This window comes from Drosophila grimshawi, unplaced genomic scaffold (assembly GCF_018153295.1).
Source record: "Drosophila grimshawi isolate 15287-2541.00 unplaced genomic scaffold, ASM1815329v1 contig_311, whole genome shotgun sequence".
Lineage (NCBI taxonomy): Eukaryota > Metazoa > Arthropoda > Insecta > Diptera > Drosophilidae > Drosophila > Drosophila grimshawi.
Genome location: NW_025063098.1, coordinates 3,734,036 through 3,752,018, shown reverse-complemented (window position 1 = coordinate 3,752,018; position 17,983 = coordinate 3,734,036). Strand labels below are relative to the sequence as shown.

The 17,983-nt window shown below is 39.5% G+C and overlaps 1 protein-coding gene across 1 annotated transcript in view; it reads right to left on the bottom strand.

Annotated features, from left to right (window-relative positions):
- The window catches only part of LOC6563142 (GATA zinc finger domain-containing protein 10), a 28,513-nt gene extending 13,045 nt beyond the window's left edge, over positions 1 to 15,468 (bottom strand). Inside the window, exons 1-2 of the mRNA XM_001990468.3 lie at positions 15,453 to 15,468; positions 7,531 to 7,967 (exon numbers count right to left, since the gene is read on the bottom strand). Of these exons, the coding sequence (XP_001990504.2) occupies positions 7,531 to 7,746 (216 nt within the window). The 5' untranslated portion in view covers positions 7,747 to 7,967; positions 15,453 to 15,468. The remainder of the gene's footprint in view (positions 1 to 7,530; positions 7,968 to 15,452) is intronic.
- Positions 15,469 to 17,983: the final 2,515 nt, after the last annotated feature.

Genomic DNA, 17,983 nt, shown 5'->3' with positions numbered 1-17,983 from the left:
GGAGACAAAAGCTGCGCTCGATGCACAAATTGAGGTCAAGCTTTGACAGCTGTGCAAATAAGTTTGCGCCCAGCGTCAACCAGTGTGTGCACAACTGCAGCAGAGTGTGTGTGTGCAGTGTGCATTGTGTGTGTGTGTGTACAGTGTACACACAATATGTAGGTCGACGCTTTAATTTGTAATTGCGATTTTGTGCATACACTAATTTATTAATAAATACTTTTTCGTTGATTTATTTGCACTGCTCACACACACACACACTCTCTCTCTCTCTCTCTCTCTCTCTCTCTCTATCGCTCTCTATCTCTCTCTGTCACTCGCTCACAATTAATCATTCAAAATGCCAGCTGAGCACAAACAACAAGCAGGCTAACGATAACAAAACCCGCTCCCAATTCATTTGAATGCGAGATAAGCTATTAAAATATTGACAGACGTTGACGTATGGCGAAATTGTTTAAACTATTGCGGCAACACTGGAAGCTGGAAGCACCCTCTACCTCTCCCCCCACCCCCCACCACCTCTACTCCATCAAACTGTTCGGCTTATCATAAAGAAATTTGTTTTCATATTCATTTGGTGTTCGAGAATTGTTTTGAAAACAATTTACGGACACACAGCCAAAATCCGTAGCATTTTGAAACTGAGTCAAACAAATAAATAACAATAAATTAAACAATTATGCGTGCTGCAAGCCAAAACGATGGCGGGGGGGGGGGGGGGGGGGGCGAGGGGAGTCTGCGACTCAAAAGTAACAGCACAAAGAAAATGAAAAGGAAAAACGAAAAACCAAAAAAAAAGAAAAAAAATAAAACTCTCAAAGCTCATTGCTCGTAATCAAATTGATTAATGAGCTGCGGCGTTCCACTGTGGCACAGTCATCTGAAGTGTGGCAGTCTGCTGAGTGTTGGAGGAGGGGCAAGTAGTGGTTGCCGGAGTGTTTGGGGGGAGGTGCGGTTTCACCCAACACAACAAATAAGTAACGGAAGCTGTTGCTCTTTGGTGGCCTGTTGAGTGCTCTACATCAGCAATTGATCGCCCAACTTTGATAACATTTATTTCTTCTTCCACTCCCACAGAGTGTGGGGGAACTTTAATCGCATTGTGTTGCCAACACTGGATTTGAGTGCCGAGAACGTTCTTAAGTCGAAGAATTAAGTCAAAACTAACAAACTAACTAATAATAAAGAAAACATTTAATTATGCATAAATCTAAGTTTGAACTCAGTTTAGTATCGATTTATTTGACAATATTCAAGTAATTTAAGTTAAGTTTCTTAATAATAAAAACTTTTTAAAAAACTTGCACTTTTTGTAAGCTTTTCTTGCTAAGAAATAATATATTTTTTTAATAAATATAGAAGCATATCCATATGCTCTACTCAAAGGTGCACTACACTGAGCTGTTTTACATGCCCCTAAAATGCCCTACAGCTGATAATGTGAAAATCACACTTACGACATTCAATTCTCTAAAGGTAACGAAAAGAAAAACGAAAAACGAAAAAAGAAAAGTTTACAGGGAAAATGAAATAATGAAATTTCTTTTGTCTCATTTTTGATTTTGTGCCTTGGTTTCTTTCACTCGCTTCTCCAACCGCAGGCAACCGATAAATCTATGTATGAATGGGCGCAGTGTTTGTGTTTAATTTTTACCTATTTGTAATGCTCATTTCGTGGTGGGACAATCGAAAGGGGCAGGGGGAGGGGTATAGCAGGAAAGGGGTTTAAATTACACATTGCGACAGTTTTTGGCCGCCAGCTTACAACTGCCGACCGTCAGCTGCAGATGGGGATTAGCCCCGTCCCCAACAAACAACGAGATAAAATGTTAAGCAGTATGAACTTAGCAGCCCCGCCCCTTCCCTCCCGCAAGCATTCAGCACACACACACACAGACACACACAGTGAAAGAGTTGTGCGTCTTATCAATAAGAGGCAGTGGCAAGCAGTGGCAGTGGCAGCGGCAGCATTTCGTCTGTTTGCCCAGATAAGCAGCGTGTGTTGAACTCTTCCAGTAGGAGTTATGCCTGTGTGGCATGATTGAAGGCTTTCCATCGCAAAACTGGGTGAGCCGTGGCAACTCTGGGCATATAGGTAGCTGCACTCGTAAATTAATAATGCGAGCGCTGGGCAAACACTGGCCACACCAGATAACACCGAACGATAACAGTTTGAACGATTTATGTGTAGGCAAATAGGCACAAGTAAATACGACGATAAAAATAATTAAGCCACAAGACAAAAACAACAACAAAAAAGAAACAACAAGAAGCGGGAAGAGAAACATTTCAGCTATGAATTTATTTCATTCATTTCACAAAAGTTGAACAGCATTAAAAGGCTGCCGGAGCAATTAGCCAGTGTTGGCAAAAATGGGTTTTGAGGCAACTCATGAATAACTAGGGTATCTCAAGTTGAAATCTGACCCAGATTCAGATTTGGGGGCTGCCACCTGCCCGGTTGGTTGGTTGCTTGCTGGTCTCAAAACTCGACAAAACTTTAAGTTAACAACTTTTTGCACAAAGTGCTCGAACGCGTTTTCATTTGCCTGATGAAAAAACACAAAACTTTGCAACTCTAAAAAACAAAGGCAAGTGTTGCACAGGGTGTGCCAAGGGTTATGTGTGTGTGCGTGTGTGATTTGGAGGCTTGCAACAAGCACGTGCCACACCAGCAGGCACAACAGCAGCAGCAACCACAACAACAACAGCAACAACAGCAACAACAATAACAACTTGGCACACTGATAACATGGTAAAAGTTTCTACATGCGTTGCATGTGTAACGCCATTTTCAACACTGGCAACAAAGCAGGCAGGCAGCAACCAACTTCGATTTCGTTGCACGTGCATATCGACGTGCAATTCGCTTGCCCCAACCCACTCTTTTACACCTTTTTTAAACCCCTCCTGCCCATCTCCCCTTCTTGGTTGTGTGTGTGTGTTTATGTTGGCAACTTGGCGCAGTTTTTTAACCACTTGACAGTGCAATTGTTTGGAAACAACTCGTGATTGAGATGCATTCCACTTGTTCTACCTATCTCTCGTTTTCTCTCTCTCTCTCCCTCTCTCTCTCTCTCTATCTCTCCCTCTCTCTATATATTTAGCTTTCTGTTCTTTTCTTTTGACACTTTTGTTTTCAGGCAAAAGGCATCTAGTCAAAGTTGCTTGTAATGAGTTGAAAAATAACTTGCATCAACTGAAAAGCGAAATGGGAAAATGTCAACTTCACGCCTCTTCTAAAAAGTTATTCCTTTTACTTGCTGCTCACTTAAATAAAGTTTCAGCAATTTCTATTCTCCAAAAATTAATCAGAAAATGCTATTTCCAAATGCATTTTATTATGGCCATTAAAAATGTGACAAATACTGTGCTGAAATTCTGCAAAAGTATATCAGAGGCAGAAGGAAACATCTTCGACCACATAAAGTATATATATTCTTGATTAGCATAATAGTCGAGGCGATTTAGCTGTGTTTGTCTACAGGAATAAGAGCTAGAGACTTTAAAGTCTTTTCTTGCATTCGATAGGCAAATCAAGTTTATCTCATGGATTATATTAAATATATTATATTATTGAAGGATATTGAAATACTTCTTAAAAACTGAGAATTTTTGTAATAGAATTATTAATGTAATACGAAATTGACAACAGAAAAATAATCACAGTATATAAAAGAGATGCACATTTTTACCCAACTTGAAATTGAATCTTTGAGTATATTTAAATGGTTGTTTAACTGTAACTTATCCGGCTATGCCAATTTCCTACACACCTTTTTTTTTTTTAAATTATATGTATATATATATTATATATAAATATATGTGTGAAAATTCCATTTTGTGCTAACGTTCGTGCAGAAGTTGCAGACGATTTATTTATTTTGTATGCGCTCGATGTTTTATGTTTGTTGCGCCTGTCTGCAGCTGTGTCTGCTATGTGTCAACTGTAAACAACATCAACAACCTCGCCTCGCTTCGCTCTGTCGCCCCACCTCCACCTCCACCCGCACCCCACTCGCCATCACCCTCCCCATCAACATCATCATCATTATCGTCTTGAGCCAGCGCGCCGAAAAGCAGACTACAAAACTATGCAACATTTTGTAGACAATGGAATGCACGAGTATTTTGTTTGGCATTCGCACGACATTTGATATCAATGTCAAGACGTTTGACACCCCCCACCCCACCCTCTCTCTTGATACCACCAACCCACCCAAGTCTACTTATTTAAAGCGATTTCTCAGCAAACTTGAAACATTTTTGCTAAAGCCAAATAACGTGGGGGCAACCAAGAAAAAAAAGAGAGAAAAAGAAATAAGAAAGGATTATTTTGCTGCCACGCCCAACTGCAATCAGTTTGAGCTGCTTTGCTCCAATCTTTTTCGTATTTTTTCCAGCTTGTCAACTTGCTGCTTCTTGTTGCTGTTTTATTTCAGTTTTTTATATATAAATATATATATATATATTTTTTTTTTTTGGGTTCCCTCGTCGCGCTCTAAATTTAATTTCGCATGTTTGACGCGTCGTCCTCGTATCCCTGATTCAGTCCCTGCTCCAGCTTTCCTATATGGCTCCAGTGATTCCTTTGCTTGCTGTTGCCACTTTAAAGACGTATTTACCCTGTTTGCCAACTTGCTGCATGTGCATGGCATATTCGCACTTTAGATTGACACAGCAAAGCTTTGTCTGACTGCATTTTGATTAAAATATAAGAAATATAACCGGAGCGTAACTCATTGTCTAGCATGTCCAATGTTCTTAAATTCATTAATATCCTTTAAGAAATATATATAAAATATACAGAAAGGGTAACTTATTATTATATTTTTATTATTTTATTTATTTTATTTTTTTTCTTGTGCACCTTTTTCTCAGCTAGGGTAACTTATAGTCAAGCACTTTCTGTGCCTATTTATTTCTTCTCCTTTTGCGTTCACCAGTTGACAAGTACGCCCCTTTCCCCTCCCCCCACACCTCTCACACACACATACACACACACACACAGTGCTACCAAATTGGCACAATTCCCCGTTAAACTTATCAATTTGATGAGAGAAAATTTCCCACACACGCACACTCACACACACACACACACACACGCACGCACATGAATCGCTTAAGACTACCCAGCTTCCCCTCTCTCCCCACCCCCCCTTTTGCCTAGCATCTGCGTGCCTTGAGTTTGGCATTTTTTAACGCTAATCCATTAAATTGATGCTGATGGCAATTGAATTTAAGCTGCTTCGCACAGATTTCAAGCGTATTTCACCTCAATGCCAGTTAGCGGGAGCATGAAATTGCATTTCGATAAACGATAGACGCAAATATCGATAAACCGTTGAGTGGATATATATGCAGAGCTTTAATCCTGACATTAAGTGCATATTAACGTTTGATTTGTCTGCATAAATCAGGTAACTGACAAACTCTCAGAGATGGGAGGGGAGGGAGGCGAGGTGCGGGGGAGTTTCAAGTGGCCACACACACACACACACACACGCACAGCACGCACAGCCCGTTATCGGGACCACACACGCAGAGATCGAGTCTGACTTTTGGGTTTTTTTGTTTATTGAAATTTGCGTCTGTTACATAAATGTCCAAAATTAAGTGGAAAACACTTCAGTTGCACTGCTCATCGACCGATGTTGGAGCTGCACCCCAACCCACATCGAAAAAAGAAAAATATGCTGGGGAAAATAGATGGGGAAAGCAAGTTGCTTGCAGCCGCAAGAGGCACGTGAGTCTCTCACTCTCTGTCTCTGCCTCTGTCTCCTATGCTTATCACTCAAGTGTTGATGTGGAATTTGATCTTGAGTTTGGTTTTCTTTGCTTTTTTCCTGCTCTTCTCCCTCTCTCTCTCGCTGTGTGAGTTTTCCGCTTGTTGCCTAAACAAACACTCGAGCGATTAGAGCCAGTGCCGGGTTACAGTTGAACAAAGTTCTTCAGTTTTTCTTCTTTCTTATACAATTTTGGTGTTATTTTTTTTTATTTTTTTTTTAATAAAATAATTTGTAACATTTTTGTGTAACCGCTGACAATCTTTAACTTTGGGCTTGGCAGCAGTGTTTGAATTCGTTACGCCTCACAAGGCCATATGTTGCCACTTTACAACCAACCCCTGCCACCCTGTCCACCCTTTGCCACGCCCCTGTTGTTGCCAACTACTTGGGCTGTCCTTTTTTGTACTGTGCTCTGACGCTTAACTTTTCATTGTTATTGTAATTTGTTGCTGTTGCCTGGCCAGCAGACAGGATTGGGTTGCCTTTTCGGTTTGGGTTTCTGTTTGTATTTGGGTTTGAGTTTGAGTTTGGGCTGCTTCTCCTGGCCAGACTCATAATGATGACGTTTTTTGTATATCCATATACATATATATAAATTTACTTCTCTTTTCATTTTTTTCGTTTATTTTTATTTTTGGGTGGGAGGCATCAACAGCTGTTGCTCGGGCAACCGCTAAGACTTCAAGGAGCCAGCACTTTAAAAGTGTTGCCTTGCGGTTCTCCATCTGTGTGTTTAAGCACAAAAACAAGACAAAATTATTGAAAAACGAAACGAAATGAAAACGTGGGCATCATCTTTGTATTTTGTGACTGTCTACGTGGGCCTACAAATTTAAATGGCTTTAAAAAATGGAAATTATTTCTTGCATTTTGCTTGGTCCTTTTGGAAAAGGTCTCAGCCAAAATGCTGATTCAATTTATAGTTGCCCAAGTAACTGATTGATAGAGTTGCTAAATGAAGCGCTTCATATATAAACAAATATAAAATTATTGAGATATTTTTATCGATTTAAATTAAGTACTACTTTTCTTTGAAGTTTTCTACTTTTTTTTACTTACTATGCTTAGAACGCCTTCTCTCTAGACGGAAAACTTATAGATATGAAAAATAATAACAATTCTTTTCAAAACTTTTCTTGTGTATCGTTTAGTAGCGGAAACTTTGGGTGAACAAAATGTTAGACTGTCATCTAATGCCAAGAGAAGCTTTACACAATGTAGTATTTAAATAGAATTCATACATTTTGTATACAATATTCAAATTTTCCAAGAGCATGAAAAAATAGTTGAAACTTTCATTAACAACATGTGCATTGCATGTAAAAGTTCGGTTTAACATTTGCCGCCTTTTTTTGCGACAGATTTCCGCAGCAGCAGCAGCAACAATGCCGAACAATGCCGCACAATCAGTTCAAGTGTCAAACACTCGACTTTTAACACTTGTGCTGGCAATATACTGCCACACCACCCCCAACCCCCACTGTACCACTCAGCCAGCACCACCACCTCAATTAAAAGAAAGAAAGGCGCATTATTCTTATTGTTGTTGTTGCTGTTGTTGCTGTTATGCATAATGCAATAATTCAATGAGGCAACATAAATTTCTGACACCTAAGCAAAATCACAACAGATGTGTGTTGTGGTGTGAGTATATATAACCATATATGCAGGTCTAGTTTAGGGTTGCAACCCTACTGTTTGGAAATTATGGGAAAGTAGAAGTGCAAGTAGTACTTACCGGCATTGCCTGGCAGACATCGCTGTCCCATTGCTGTTGCGCCAGTTGCTCCTCGTTGCAGTCCTGCGGCACCACTGTGTACTCAGCGAGGGCTGGCGGTCGCGGTGGGGGCGGTATCAGAAATTGTGGGGGCGGGGCCAGCGGCATGCCAGCGCACTCATCACAATCGAACACAAAGAGATCGGCATCCATTATGGTATCCAACATTTTCCACATTTGCAATGGCTTTGCAACTTTTTTTCCTCTGTTTTTGATTTGTTTTTTTTTTTTTTTTTGGTAAATGATTTTGGTCGTGTGTCAGTGTGTTCGGTGTATGTGTATGTGTGTGTGTGTGTGTGTGTAGATGTCTGTGTGTTTCCCTTTAGAGATCGTGGACTGCGTGTCAAATGCGTTTCCTGATCGCTGTCATCGTTGGACAGCCTTCAACGGCGTCGGCGCTGCAAAGGAAAAACAATCAAGAAAATGGACATCTTTTGATTAGTTAGGGATTACATCAAAATTGTGGTGTCCTTTGTGCTTGGACAACAGCTGGCGATTGTTTTGTCTATCTCTCTCTCTCTCTCTCTCTCTTTCTATCTCTCTCTATCTCTCATTCTCTCTCTATCTCTGTCTATCTCTCTTGCCTTCTCATTAGCTGGCGACTCGAATTCTGGTCACGTAACAGTTGCTTTGGCTAATAACTAGAACTGATCCTGGGTCACACTTCCTTTGGCACATGCAAAAAGTTTAGATAACCCCGCCCCCTGCCCACTTTTCACACCCCTAGAAACTGGCACGATCCTAACGGTTTTGTGTGCCGTGTGTCCTTAAAACCCACCCCAGTTTGGAGAATGTTAATTTTTATTGATTTTGCTTAATGCGTTTTTATTTTTTACGTATTTATTTTTATTTGCTATGGCTTTTGTTGTTGTTGTTGTTTTTGTTTTGCTGTTGTTGTTTTTGTTTTTGTTGTTGTTGTTGGGTGCTGTTTTAGCCCTTCCAATTTTATTACTCTTGAGCTAAATATACATTGGGTGTTTTACTCTTTTTTTTTCCTCTGGCTAAATGTGTCGAGTCATTGGCAATTGTTTTAACCCCTCTGCCGCCGGAATGTTGCCTTGTTTCTTTTTTATGATTATTATTATCCTTTTTGGTTGCGGTTCTCTTGTTATTTTTCACACATATGCTGACAAAATAATTGAAACCCAAAATTCCCCTGGCTGACAGTTATCGATAAATGGCTTTGAGTATTCATATTATTACATTACTCGATGCATATTTGATTTACTTGCATCGATTGCCGACATGTTATCGATAACTGCCAGCTTAACTTGACAGTCGCCTCCGAATTGAGTCCATCAATGCAAAAAAAGAGAAAAAATGCAGCATTCTCAGCCTCGTCCAAGTCCATGTGGCTTAAGCTCTCGCTGACTTGGATGGTCTGGTCTGGCCAACTACTCCACTTGACAGCCGGGAAAACTCAAGAGTTGCTGCTGCTGCTGCTGCTGCTGCGTGGGGTAGCCATGGAAGAGACGTGGCCAGAGAGGGAAGGGGATGCAGCAAGCGCAGGCAACATATGTTGCCAGTTGGGCCATTTAATTAGCTGCACAGCGAGCTGACAGTTGTCAGAGAGTGTGGCACTGACTGAACAGTCAAACAGACCAACCAAGAGAGAGAGAGAGAGAGAGAAGAGGCAGGCAAGCAAGCAGTCCAAGCAAAACTGATAAGATCTCAAAAGAAAAAAAAAACACAATCGTTGCTGTTGTTGTTGCTGTTGTCTTGCAATCAAATGTAAGCCGCTGTTGACATTGGAGATTAAAAGATATTATAAAAAAAACGAAGCGAAGACGAAGCCGAAGTCGAATCTGACACACACACAGAGCTGCATTTGGGCAGCAGAAGGAGGAGAGAGACTCCAACTCGAACTTCAAATAATACAATGTGACAGACAGGCAGACAGACAGAGACACAAAGAGAGAAAGAGCATGACATTGAGACAGAGAAAGAGAGAGAGAGAGAGCTGAATACAAACACAAAACATGTCAAAGATGAAATGTTGTAAGGAAAATTGAATTGAATGGAATTGGAATTGGAATTGAAACGAAGTCAAACTAATAAATAACAACAAAATAAAATATAATAAAAAAAACTACAGACTCAATAGTTGAGTTAGAGCAACTGAAAGATGCCCTGCAGCATCGAAACTAAGTTATTAAATAATAAGAACAATAATAAAAGAGGTAAAAAGTTTTTTCTATGATTTTTGTGTGGAAACAAAACTAAAGTAAGCAAGTAATAAATATAATAATAGTTATAAAAAAAATAAATAAATGTCAGCAAATAGAAGCAGGTAAATACATCAAATCAAAATCCTTCACTTAGGTTTACAGAAACTACAGGGTATACGATAAGCGTATCACTAATGCAATATTGAATCGCAGCAGCAAAATGCAACTCAAACCAAAATCTCAACTTAAAGCTTTAGTTTTTTTGTTAGCGTTTTCTTTTCTTTTCTTTTTTTTTTTTTTTGAATACACGCTTTGTGTTCTCGCTTTTTCTTTTATTTATTTTTACTATTGCTTGTTGTTGCTGAAAATCGATTGAATTGTCTCGCAAGACGCGTAACTGAAGCTGTCTGCTGATTAGCTTTTGAAGCGGCCCATTAAAAGCTGCTGGGCTGCAAACCCCAAAGGAGCGGCGAAAATAATGAAATAAATCGCGCTGAAAAACTTCAACTTGGCCAAAAAACGAAAAGGAAACGAGACGAGGACGAGACCAGTCGAGTCGAGACGAGACGAGACGAGACGAGACGAGAGGACTCGAAATGAAGGCGAAGGCAAACAGAGCACGATTGAAGCAGTGGAGAGGAGATGACAACAGACAGACGAGACAACGAAATCGATTTGTTTCGAGATTAAGTCTGGGACGCATTCAAAGATTCTCCTGGGACGGTTCCTGTGAGTCCGTCCAAGCGTAAAACGGAAATGTTATGGACGCGCCAAGGAAGCGCAAATGAAAATCAAAGTTCTGCTCCTTCAAGGTGAATCGATGGGGTAATTAGCTGAAGCACTCAAAAGGTTTGCGGGGGGAGGGATGGTGGGCGGGGGATGTTAAATTTGTGATAAGAATGAATCAAAGTGAAATGCAAGCAATTAGATAATTGGCTTAAAGTTGTTGGTGTGTATGGGGGGAGGGGGGGTGAGGTTTGGTTCTCAAGATACTTTTGTGAAGACAGCTGCGCTGCAGCTTGTTATGATAGCAGAGCACAGCAGAGCCGGCAAAGAGAAGCACTCAAGGATGGAAGTAGACAAAGGTCAAAGGTCTCCACTCAAGGATGCAAAGAGAGAGAGGGAGAGAGCGAGAGAGAGAGAGATATACTCAAGCCCTCGTTTATTTCTTTGAGACGAGTTGCACACTTAAAGCAGGCGTGCAACCCTTTCGAATTAGTTACTAGAAATTGTTACCACTTACTAACCACTTACTTTCTCAGCGGCACTTTCACCCATCTAACTGATTTATGTGCCCCATGCAACTAGGCACTTGAGGAGAAATGAGTATATAAAAACACAACAGCTGTCTACAATTTAATTGAATTGTTCTTCTAAAACACAAATGTTCGATTGCTCTATGGGATATATCAAAATTAGCCGGACAATTGTCAGGGGTTGTATTCGGTTTTCTACTTTTGCCTTTTTACCTCGACTATGTTTCAGTTCCTCTTGTTATTATTATTTTTTTTTTTTTTTGCCACGCATTTAAATGACTCAATCGTTGCTATTGGAAAGCCAAACCACGTTTCGGGTCAGCAACGGCAACGGCAACAGCAACAGCAACAGAAACTCAGGTAACAGAAACACATTTATTAGCTACAATGATAAATGTTCTTTCCAAGGATCGACAGCAAAGCGTTCTCTCTCCCTGTCTCTCTCTCTCCCTCTCGCTCTCTATGTCTCCGTCTCTGCCGCGACATTGTCTGAACGTGTAATTTTAATTCGATTTGGGCATTGCCAGTTGTAACTGATATGGGTGCAGCTCAGGTAGTTCCACAAAAAACAAGAAAAGAAAGAAAACCCGAAGCTGAGAGAATTGAGACATTTGATGTAGTTAGTAGTAGTTTGGGCAAAACGATAAGTGTTATGGGCACTGCGGGATAACAATTTGAACAATTTTCCAATATGTGGTACAGAAATGTAGCAGGCCAAGGGAAAATCCACAGAATACAGTTATCTATTGCAAATTGAGTAGGCACTCTGCAAACGCTGATAAGGGGGGGAGGAGGAAGTAGTGTGTTGATCAAAGTAAGTGAAATATATTATGATAGAATTGAAATAGTTTTAAGAATAGCTGTGCACAAACTTTAAGCATCGAGTGAATGCTTAACTCAAGCGGAAAATACTTTCAAACTTAAATTTATTGTCTTTGCAAAATGGATTTATGCAATTGTTCAATTTACAATTGCCTCGAGAGATGCAAGCACAAATATAAAAACTAAACTATATTCTCTCTCTCTCTCTCTCTCTCTCTCTCTCTCTCTCTCCCGCTCTCGTTCTCTTTGGAGCGCTGCTGGGAATTAGCCAAAACAAAATCCGGGCTAAATTATGCAGCAGCAACTTGAGCAACTTTTGCCTTGGTTTACATATCATTTATTATTTGTTGTCCACTCGCTCGAGGTGTGTTTTGGGGGGTGTGGTGTGGTGGGGGGGTTCATCAACTAACATTGTCACGCCCCATGCGACCAACCACATTACGCAAAACTTTTAAATAAAGCAACGCGCCTCGTTGAAGCACAACAACAACAATAACAACAACAAACAACAGCAGCAACAAGAAAAGTAGATGAAGAAGCAGAGGCAGTTGACGGGCATGTCACATCAATGTCACTCAGCATTAAGAGCAAAAGCGCGCAATAAGACTGACTGCAAGGGGCGGTGGAACGGAGAGGGGTGGGGAGGTAAGCATGTCCTGTGAGGACAACGATAAAGTTTGTTTTCTTTTGCGCTCTCGCCTCGCTCTCTCCCCATCTCTGTCACACTTCTTGCGCTTCCCTCTCTCTCTCTCTCTCTCTCACACAGTGGCCGCCGGGCAGCTGAGCATGAAAAAAAAACGGCGGCATTTTACCTACCCCTGCTCCACACTCCCCGCCCTCCCAGCTATCCATACAAGTCCTGTGTAAGTCCTGCCTTTTTTCACGGCTTTCGTTTTCGTTTTTTTTCTTTTTTTTTTTTTTCTTCTACTTTTTGCGTTGTGCGAGAAAATTACAAGCGCATAACAAATATTTTGTTTTGAGATTCTCTTCTTTTTTTCAACATTTCGCTCATGCCACAAGATAAAATATATATATATATATACATGTTTTTTTTTTTTTGGTTTTATTTATATGTTACAAATTTTCGCGTGCGTTTTGTTTGTACTTTTTGCTTGTGTTCATCTTTTGAGCATTTCGTTTGCGTTTTCGTTTGAGTTTGAGTTTGGCCTATTTGCATAAGGTGCTTAGCGAGTGTTTTTTCTAAGCCGCTTAGCATATGGCAGCAGACAATTCACAATGAGCTTCTTCTTGTTTTTCACTATAAGTCACAATTGATTCATGATTTTTTTCTTCCTTTTTTTTCTCTGCATTAAATTGCTGATTATTGTAAAATTCCCACAGCGCTGACTTTAATAAAGCCATTGACAGTCACAATAGTTTTTTGTCAACTCGTTCTTTTTTTTCCAGTCACAATTTACGTTTTATACAAATATATTTCAGCCTAAACAACGCGCTGGGCATACTAATTAGCCAGAGAGAGAGAGAAAGGGATGAGAGAGAGGGAGGGAGAGGGAGAGGGAGAATGGGCGGCAGCCAAACAAATAAATTTGAAAACAAACAGCAAACGGAAATCCTGTGAGCCTTTTTTCTGTATTTTTCTTCTTCTTTTTTTAATTTTGTTTTGTTTTAACCGTAAAAGGTAAACATGTGTAAAGCGATTAATGTGGTGGGAGTGACGTGTTTTCAATTAAAATCCACTTTGGGCCAAAGTTCAACTTTTCCAACATGCGTTTTTCAACACTTTGCACTGACTTTGCGTGCTCTTCTTCTTCCTCTCATTCTTCTTCTTCTTCGTTATTGCGTAGGCTTCTCAAGATTGAGTTATTATTTATCTGGTGTGCAACTCGGTTGAACAGCTCGTGTCTTAAAGATATGCTCGCCTGCCACTTGCAGCAAGACTCGTTTTATGTGCCACAAATTTATGAGTTATGTGCCTTGCCTTATTTGCCCAAAGGATTAAGGCGTTGGGGTAAATAAGCAGGGGCAGTGGCAGTGGCAGAGGCAGACGAATGTATGTAAAAAAATTATCTTAAGTTGCCGCCAAATGTGGCGAGCTGTTTGTTGCACTTGTTGCGTGTTGCGGCTTTGCTAATAATTTAAGCAAATTTACTTAAAGCCAAACAAAGGTGTGTGTGTGTGTGTCTGTGTGTGTGTCTGTGTGTGTGTCTGTGTGTGTGTGTGTCTCATAAATGACACAAGTGCTGTGACTTTAATTTTACATATTTTTATTTACTTTTGCCTTTTTCACTATTTGTTTATAATTAAAGCTTTTGTCGGCGCTTTTGTCGTTGTTGTTTGTTCTTCTTCTTCATTTTAAAACTGATTTGTTTGCTTTTCTAGTCTTGTCGCTTTTAGATAAAGACAACGAGTGAGTCAGAGATAGAGAGAGAGAGAGAGAGAGGGAGAGAGAAAGACAGAGACAGACAGAGAGCATTAGTCAAATGCATTTCTATTGATTCTTTGAATCACACTCAAAAAACAAACGTGATTTTTTTTATTGTGCATGTTTGAACAGCTGATATCTGTTTTTGAATATATCCATTTCAGTAATTGAGAAATATTTTCTATCTAATAATATCTCTTACTGGGCGGGGCTTACTCTTTACGATAGCAATACTTTATTTTTATATATACAAAACTTATATGATTTATTTTTACTATGTAAAATCTGACGAAACTGATTCATATGGGTAAACTTGAAGAAAGATGACTGAGATGTCATTTAAAAAGTAATCCAGAATGGAGTTTAAAAATTATATATAATAATAATAATTATATATATAATAATAATTATATATATAATATAATCAGAAGAATTAATTGAGAATACATTTTAGAGCAAAACTCGACGAGAGTTTAAAATGAATCAGAAAGAAGAGTTTATTATGTATTTACACATATAGTCAAAAATCAATTAGAAAATGGCACTTAAAACAATTATAAAAGAGAATTCAAAGACTTTATATATATATATATATATTAAACACTATATACACTTATAGGTATAATATATACCCCTGTTTGCTAATAGATATTTTGCTATATACATCTTGATTTCAATGTATTTCTCTTTATTAAATTGTTACTCTTGTAAGCCCAGTTAAATATATAATTATTAAAGCACACTCGCAACTTTAATGAAACTAAAAACAATTTTTTATTGATTTGCAAACACTTTTTAAAATAAAATTTTTTTTTTTTTTTTTGCTCTTTCACTTTCAAACAAGTCAAAAAAAGACTGCTAATCCCAGTTGTAAATGCCACAAATAATAAGCACAGTTTAAATGACAAATTGATAAAAAAAAAAAAATTTAAGCTGCTGCTTCTTCTTCTGCTGCTGCCTCTGATAAGCTTTTCGCTCAGCAGTCAAAAAAAAAAGCCGGAATTGAGTCGGATTCGGTTTTGGAGTAGTTTTCACTAGCCAAAAAGCGATTTGGCTTTAATCCGGCGACAAACCAGAAGAAGATAAGCTAACTGTATTTTGGCTCAAACAGGCAAAAGCCAAATAACGGTCTGTCTATATTTGTGTATTTGTTTCTTTTTTTGCCAGCCAGCCAAGAACAACAGCATTTTTATTCCACGCGCTGTTTTTTATTTATTTTTTTTTATTTTTTTTGGTTGGCTTTGAAAAACTTACCCGCTGTTTTTTTTTGTTTTTCTTTTTTTTTTGCTTTTCCACGAAAACGAAAAAATAACTGAAAAGGACGCCGAATTGACTTTTTTTCTTTTTGCTTTGCTTTGCTTTTTTGCCGGTTTTTAATTAAGCCAAATCCAATTATCAAGAATAATTATGCTTATTGAATTTTCGGCACAAATTTTTCTTTTAAAAAACTCACAACGCACGTTTTTTGTTGTTATTTTTATGCTTTAATTGGTCGCACTTGTTGTTGGTGTGGTTTGCTTCATTTATTTGTTATTTGTTGCACTTTATTCACACAATTGCATTTCATTCATTTAATCAAATCATTTCACGTCGTCGTCAGTCTTGTTTGCGCTTCTCTGATGCTAAATGTTTCGTATTCGATCATTCGTACAATTTTAAAATACACGCGAGACGCACACGTCCATTGGCGGCGACTGCGAGTCAAAAACTGAAACTCAATTTCACATCGAGAGCCAAGCAGCGGCAGCAGCCAAAGCAGCCAAATGTTGCCTGCTGCTACTGCACGCACAAACACGCACGTACACACACACACACACGCACGGACAGAGAGCTGCCTTTGCATGTTCAGACACGCTCGGCTCGCATGCAACATTTGCCGTATTGTGTTCATTTTAGCTACAGAAATGAACGCCAACACCTACGCTCTCAGAGAATAACTCTCGCTTTCGCTCTCTCTCTCTCTATGCGCTCTTTGGCAATGCACTACTGCTGGCCATTGAACAGTTGGGTTTGAGCGCTGCTTGATGAATGTTTGTTGTGTTTTGTGGCTGTCTCTTTGCTGACATTGGCGCAATTTTTGAACGTATTTTTACTTGTTTGATATTTGACAGTTTGCTAAACTGTTTTTTTATGCCCCCAAAAGTATTGTTTATTATTGTTTTTTATTATTATTTTGTATGTAGTTGGCTCGAATTACGCTAGCGCTATGTGTTTTTCGCACAAAAAAGCTGGTTTTAAATTAAAAAAAAAAGTATGCAGAGCTTTGACTTTGGCGGGTTTCCAATTTCCAGACATAAAAAACAAAAAAATATATATTCAATAAAATAAGAATTTGACTTTTTTGTACTTTTGCAGTATGTAAAAATTATGTTTTTGAGTTGCTGGCCAGCTGCAATTTCATTTTCATTTCCATTTTAGCCGAGGATTTTACAGTTATTTGCATATAGAACGCAGCTGTTTTTTGTTGTTGTGTGCTGCTTCTAACAAATCCCCAGACGGATTTCAGACTCAGACAGACAGCCAAAGCCAATGACGAATATGCAACACCAGCAACACCAGCAACAACAACAAGGACAGCATCCAGCATGCCACAATATGATGATGATCAAGGTCAATGTCTCCTTGCATTTTGCACTTTTCCAGCGCTTTATTTTTTGTTCAGTTGATGTTTTTCTTCTTCTTCTTCCGTTTTTGCAGCATGTCAAATTACAACTACAACGGGAAACCGGCAAAAGCAGCAACAGCAGCAGCAGCAGCAGTGGCCGCTCTCTTCGAAATTCGAACTTCGAAAATGAACATGCTCTCACTTCGGCGCACACTCAATTACGCTCTCTCACCACAGCTCTCTCGCTCTCTCGGGATGATGCTTAGCAACATGTTGCAAGGCGTTCATTGCATGTTGCTAAAACTGCATTTTGTGCTTTGTGTTTTTTTTTTCTCTCCCTTTACAATTTTTGTTTACGCATTTTTTTCGCACCTTTGCAGGGCGTTTTTTGAATAATTTTTTTTGTTGTTGTTGTCTTTGCTTGCATTTCCTTTTGTTGTTTACTTGCATTACTTTCACCTTCAGCAACAGCCCGTTTCCCATCCCCCCCTCAGCGCACTCTTCTTCTTCTTGCACTCTCTCTCTCTTTTTTACAGTTGTTTTGTTTATCAACAATTTTTTGATTGGCTCTGTTTATTTTCAATGCAATTTTATTCCCGCTCGCACTTGGGCCTAGTGTTGACAGCAGGGCTGGAGTGGGGGGTGGGAGGGTGAAAATTCTTAATAAATTGTTAAGCTGACGACAGCAACAACAAATGGCCTGCCACAACTTAGTCAGAGCAGCGAACACCCCCCTCCCCCTGCCTTCTTCTTGCCACACCCCCCTTGCCATACCGCTGCTGGGGTCCTACTAGCTGGGCCGAGGTTTGCGGTTTGCCTGAACTCATTAGGCGCGTCAAGTGAAATGCTTCTTGTTGTTGCTGCTGTTGTTCTTGCCACATGTAGAGCCTTTTTTGGGTGATGTGCCAGTGGGGTTGGGGAGGAGTGGGCAAGGGGCAGGGAGGCAAGCACCCGAAACACATTAGCAGCTCATTTCATGCAGCATGGCCGCAAATTAAAGGCGCATTAGTGGATCGCCTCCGCTAAAGGGGCAAGGGCGGAGGTTGGGCGTGGCAGCTGAAAACTTGCAACCGCAAGAGAAAACTAGAAGAAAAGATACACAAAACAAAAGAAACGAATGTGCAAATGTATCTGATAGTTACACAGACAAAAGATACAAAAATATATTTTATAATCAATC